This window comes from Gossypium arboreum, chromosome 3 (genome assembly GCF_025698485.1).
Source record: "Gossypium arboreum isolate Shixiya-1 chromosome 3, ASM2569848v2, whole genome shotgun sequence".
Taxonomy (NCBI): domain Eukaryota; kingdom Viridiplantae; phylum Streptophyta; class Magnoliopsida; order Malvales; family Malvaceae; genus Gossypium; species Gossypium arboreum.
In genome coordinates this window covers 64,773,261-64,779,472 of record NC_069072.1, presented here as the reverse complement: position 1 = coordinate 64,779,472, position 6,212 = coordinate 64,773,261, and the positions used below count along the sequence as shown (strand labels likewise).

The 6,212-nt window shown below is 34.5% G+C and overlaps 1 protein-coding gene across 2 annotated transcripts; it reads right to left on the bottom strand.

The window, feature by feature from the left end:
* Positions 1 to 253: 253 nt before the first annotated feature.
* LOC108465040 (uncharacterized) lies at positions 254 to 5,518 on the bottom strand. Of its 2 annotated transcripts, none has more exons than XM_053025727.1 (4): positions 5,214 to 5,518; positions 4,454 to 4,657; positions 1,371 to 3,392; positions 254 to 1,105 (listed from the first exon to the last, which is right to left on the bottom strand). In XM_053025727.1, the coding sequence occupies exons 2-4, from the start codon at positions 4,641 to 4,643 to the stop codon at positions 930 to 932; spliced, it is 2,388 nt and encodes a 795-aa protein (XP_052881687.1). In that variant the 5' UTR covers positions 4,644 to 4,657; positions 5,214 to 5,518; the 3' UTR covers positions 254 to 929. The 2 variants fall into 2 exon arrangements, with proteins under 2 accessions (XP_052881687.1, XP_017620833.1); XM_017765344.2 differs by having other exon boundaries at positions 254 to 1,100; positions 5,214 to 5,515.
* Positions 5,519 to 6,212: the final 694 nt, after the last annotated feature.

The window sequence follows — 6,212 nt, the reverse complement described above, 5'->3', positions numbered from 1 at the left end:
CATGCATCCAATAACTAAAACAGAAACAACAAAAAGCGAATAAAAAATGGAAACCATGAATTGATTTCCCAACAATAAACATACTTACAGAGTCATTGACTTCTTCTCCACTACTAGTAGACTTATAAACACTAGTTATTTCTACTAACCCCAAATACGATGACAGATATTTTAGCAATATATTAATTTCAACACATAATTTAGCAATAATATAAATAAATTACTACACCTATCAAATTCTATATAACATGAATTATTAACGTATAAACATGATTATAATACACAAAAAGAAAAAACATGATACAAAACAGACTGTTAGTATTAAGCTATGTTACTCGGATTCGGATTCAAGTGTAGAAATCCGATACCAGTGAGATCTTTTTCAAGTTTTTCCTTATAAAAGATTATATCTCCAAACTCATCCAAGACATGAGTAACATAGGTCCCAAATAATTTATAATCCTAATTGGCAGATGAGCAACATACAAACTGTACCCACAATGGCCTACCTTTAGCTTTCCTCTTTTCTCTCTTTCTATCAGATGGATACCTTGCAGGAGACTTCCATTCTTTCTCTGCTTCAACATTGGTTGCCTCAGCCATAGGTGTTTCAGGGCCCACCATTGAGCTTACTTTGCCTCCATCATCTCTGGGAGCCAAAACAGTGGGGTTCGCGTTTGGGTTTGGGTTCTGATTCAAGTTAGGGGACTTGGGTTTGGGTTCACTATTGGCTAAGTTCTTCAAAGGACCGTGCTGGTTTGCATTCCAGTTAGCCACCTTCTGTATGATCTCTTCATTCTTTTTTCTTCCTTGGGACTCATTTGTTGCATGAGTAAGTGAAGGAAACCAGCCAGCTCTCGGGTTTCCACCTGTTGGGGCTTCAGAAACAGCAGCAGCTTTTTGGTCACTGCCTCCACCTTCAACCAATGTCATGAAAGACGGTGGCTCAAATTCGTCGGATTTATTGAAATGTTGTTCTTTGGATGCCAGTTTTGACTTCTTTGTGTTGGCTTTCTCTGCTTCTGAAAGTGCTTGTGATCCGGTTGATGGTAAAGTTTCAGTGTCCATGGCAGCCTGGTTATCAGATTGGGTTGAAAGAACTGTTCTCCATGCACAAAAACAAGAAATCCACTTAGTTCTTGGATTAGAATTATCAACGTTACTCGGAGTCAGGAGTCTGATGTGAAAACATTCATTTCTTTTTAAGTTCTTTCATATATTTGGAGGATCCTTAGAGAGTCCTATCACTAAACCTATGTTCTAATATCTGATTATTATACCTGAAATCGAGTAATTATAAGATCAAACCAGTTCTTAACTTCATATAAATTCATCAATGGTAAGTTAAGTCAGACAAGATGCTAGTGTACCTGAAACAGATCCCCAGTGGCCTTCCAAACTATCAGTTCGACTATTTGATTCAATCGAAAAATCACCTACAGTTGTATCAAGTTGAGGTTTAGAAGATCCATTTTTGGCTTCCCCTTGCAAAATTGCAGCACTAGTCTGAGAAGCAGCCACTCTGGACTCTCTGTTATGACTATCATTGACAGGACCAGAATGTACCAACTCCTTTTTCAACTGATTGACTGATGTTCTCTCAAACTCGTTTCGTTCACTATTGTCAATGGCAGAAGCCATAAGATCTTCGGCTGCACACTCTCCATGTACTTTGTTACCCTTACTTATTTCAGGTTCCTTTTTGTAATCTTCACTGTTAGAAACACTATTTGACTGCAGGCCTTCAGTCTCATTCACTTCCTCGGTGACAATAGCAGATTGGTAATGAGTGCTAGTCGATTCGGATGTAGAGTCCATCTTTGTAGAAACATATCCCTCCTCCAGTCCATCTCCACTTTCAACTTCATTGATGTCAGATTTTTCAGTTTTTCTTGTCCCAATATCATCAGAGTCCTCAACTTCAAGTAAATGAAATGCTGGATTAGCATGCAATAGTGAAGAACTATCCATAGATTCACATGATGTTCTCATGTTTTTCACATAATTTTCATCTCCAACAACATTATTTAACTTTCCAGCCTTTACATCAGCATCTATAACCATAGGTTTCACATCAGGTGCATCATTTAACATGCTTCCTTGAAATCCCATCTTTTGCAAATCATCAGCAACATAGACCGGTTGCTGTTCTTTGAGAGACAGGACTTCCTGATCCTTCTCATTCTCACTTGTATCAGCGTCCAGAGGAGACAACGCATTGGACCCTTTATTTAACTCATCTGCAACATTGACCAGCTGCTGTTTTCTGAGAGACTGGACTACCCAATCCTTCTCATTCTCAGTTGTATCAGCATCAACTAATGCATCGGACCCTTTATCGATCTGAATCACATCAGCATTCCCAATCACGAACACTTCTTCAATGATAGCTTCATTATTTCCACTAAGTTTATAGCTATCTTCAATAGCAATTTCTTCATCCATTGGATTAGACACAAATGTATTGGACTTCTCCTGTGAAACATGGTCTTTGACTTCGTCTTCCTTATCAACAATTATTTCTTTAGAAGCTAAGGTCTCCGATTGAGGTAAATTCACTCTCGTATGATCTTTAAAACCTTCAAGCTTGATTTCAGCATCATCTACAACAGGAATATCATCAGGACTGCAGAGCACATAACCACTTTCTTTTTCCTTTTCCTTTTTTTCATTGACCTCATTTGAATCGACATCAATGGAAGAGTCTGTACCCTGTGCTACATCAGTCTGTAATTCAAAGGTACCCGTAGACACATTCTTATCATTTGTAGATTCAGCTTTGGACAAAAGATCATCAATGACCGTGTTGAGAGCCAAATTGTCACTATTTTCCTCTAATTCCACAATTTTGTCAGCCAAAGCAGTCTCTGAAATTAAATCCTCAGCATTTTCAGATTTCAGACCTGCATCCATTAAATTTTCTTCAAAACTAATTCCAGGGTTTCCCTTTCCATCAGTCTCATGCTCACCGTTTCCACTAATGGATGTCTTAGAAGATATATCTGAAGTTTCGTCCAGTCTCGTTTCAGAGATAGATTCTGTTTCAGATAATTTGCCAGCATGTTTGCTAGGCAAAACCAAGGCACTCGATAGGTTTTCATTAAACTTGCTGCCTTCTTTCTCATTGGCATCAGTTGCTTGCCCAACAGAGCAAGCTGCTACACTAACACCAGCATTGACTTTCCTACTCTCTTCAGAGATACCCTTTAGTGTTTCCGTTTCGATTGAGACCACTTCACTAGCAGAGCCGTTTTTATCCTCGGAATCTTTACTATAGCTCAAGCCAACATCATGGTGCTCGGGTGTGCTCACTGGCAGAATAGGCATGCTTCTTGGAACAGGATTTTCATTTTGGCTTCCATCAACTGAATTCCGTGGTGATTGAAGGATATCTGCATATGTAAATGAAACCAAATTGTTCAAACTAGATCAAAAGTAATGTTGTATTACCACCTCAACCGATACCCAAAAATCACTTTGAACTTGGTCAGAATTTCATTTCTTTTATATCTGCGCTACAGTTGCGCAAGTTTAACTCATTATATGCTCGGCTGTGAGGACATTGGCATGTAGAGGTTAGTATTTGGTTTTATCAATCAGTTTGGTCGGTTTTTTTAACTTAACCAACAACCTTTAATGTTAATCAAACCGACCGAATAACTTACTTTTTTTATATATTATAGAAATAAATAAAAATGATCTATTTTAATTCGGTTAAGTTGATTGTTTTAGGTATGAATTTTAATAGCCGATAACTCACTAACTTAACCATCTTAACTGTGAGACCATAACCGCCACCTTAACAGAATGGGTCAATTAGGTCTATTATAACCGATTTTTGCTCACCCTATTGGTATGTATCTAACATGAGTATTCAACTTCTTTCCAAGATCTCTACGTATTTGGAGGATTCTTGGAACATCATATCCCATACTCATTTCCAGATATACATCAGCCATGGATTCTTTGAGAAAATTAGAGAATTCAAACAACTTAGCCTTAAATCACACAAAGCAGTAAATTCTAATGCAAAACTTTATGATAAGTAGACGTAAACTGGTTCAGAAAAAACCGCAATCCAAACTGAATTAAAGTACGAGCAACTTCTTCTAGACATGGTTAAATCGGATATACATACTTATATCAGGCACATAACCATACCTAACGCTTATCCGAATAACGAGCAAAACATTACTAATAAAATAACATGAGTATTAGCCTGGTTGGTATCAAGGCAATAGATTCAAGCATTTATCCGAATATGGACACTTCAAATTTTCTTTTTGTGTGATATATGCATTGACACATGTATATAAAAGGGTCACATTTAAAAGTACTCTAGTATCGAGACATGGGCATAAAGGAGTAACTTCCAAAATTCCTCCATCCAACACTTATAGCCAAATCCAAGTCCAACATCAAAAAGTGGTAATAGAGATTTATTGTGAATTACCGAAATCTTCACAATCTTTGAATGAAATGGCGGAAGCAAGAGCCTTGTCGGCTTGGCTAACAATATCCGTACTCCAACCTGATTCGCCATCTTGAAATTCCGTTGCGGCGTCCGAAAATACTTCTATTTCAGATCTATTCGACATTGCTCCGACTCCTCTGATACTTTTCTCCCAACCACGCCTTTCCATAATCTTCGCCTAAACTGTATTCACCAAAATCCGTACATTCAATTAGGAATGACAACAAAAATGGAGAAAACCGAAATCGGTTTCTGAGGGAAAAAATCGTCAATCGGAAGTATTAAGAAAATATATAATCAGAATTTTTTTTAAAAACCATAAAAATGAAGGAAAGATATTCTTTAGTTTAGAAACCAGAGGGAAAAGAAAAACAACATACATACATACATACATACATACATACATATAAATAGTTTTTTCAATGGAAATGAAGTGAAATTAATGGCAGATTGAAGAAAAAGTTATACTAGTTTCTTTTATAAGAAACAAGAAAGCCCAGAAAGTTGGTAATCGTTTTCCCGGAAAAAAAAAGTCAAACAACTTTAACCAGCCTAGAAAATGATGATATATCCATCATCCATGAAAACAAAAACTAAAGTTTTTATACATATATTGTAATAAACAAGAAAACACAGGAAAGACAAACAGACAACTTCAACAAGCCCAGAAATTTATTAAATAAAAAATAAAAATCATTAAAAATTTTGAAGAAAAAAAAGGAAAGGAAAAAAGAAAAACCTGAGGATTGATTCTTTTCCTGCTCTTGATTATCCATAACAAAAGAGATCAAGAAGAAGCAAAAAGTAGAGAGTGTTTAGATATGAGAAAATACAGAGAAACAGTGAGGAAGAAAACGAGAGAAGAAATTGATTTTAAGGCAAGAAGAGAGGAGATTGACTTATTAATGAAAGTTGTATAAAGTAAGTAATGTGAAAATGGATACATAATCCAATCCCATTTCAGTTGAATGCACCTCATTTTACAATAAAAATGAGTTGGGTTCCTTTTTTTGGCCAATCAAAATATTAAAACAATAATATTAGAATGTAATGATTGAAAATATATTAGGTTTTGTGGTAAAAGTAGTATAGTAGTCTATCCTAGATTTCATTTGGGTTTTTTATTGAAAAATGGCAAATGGATTCCATACGTCTGATGAAAAGATAAATAATGATTTCGTCAAAATTGTACTTTTAAAGTTTTGAACTCCTCTTAGAATAAAGAAAATAATTTTTAAAAAATTAGAAAATACTAAAACGATTTCTTTAGTTATGAGATTTCGGCTTACAATTGTTCAAACAACATCATTAATAATATTAGATAGAGAATAACCAAATAAGAAATTATACTTTTAAAGTTAAATGTTTATTCGAGGTTACACCTTTATTAAATTTAATCCATACTCTTAACATTTCAACTAACATGTCACTCTTGTGCATTTCTACTTTTAGAATTTTCATTGAATATTGAAAAATTTTTGTAATTCTTTTTATCACTATTTATTTATGATTTTTTTAATTTTAGTAATTTATAACTTATCTGTTTACTCTGTTTTATATAAGATAAAATAGAAAAGATTGAGTGTCAATATATTTTAAATAAGGGAAATTGAATAAAAAGTCACTAGATTAAATTTATTATTATTTTTATATATAAAATACTAAAATCAGCATTTAATAATATAATTTAATTGATAAATTATTTTACTCCATATAAAATATAAAGATTAATTTATCA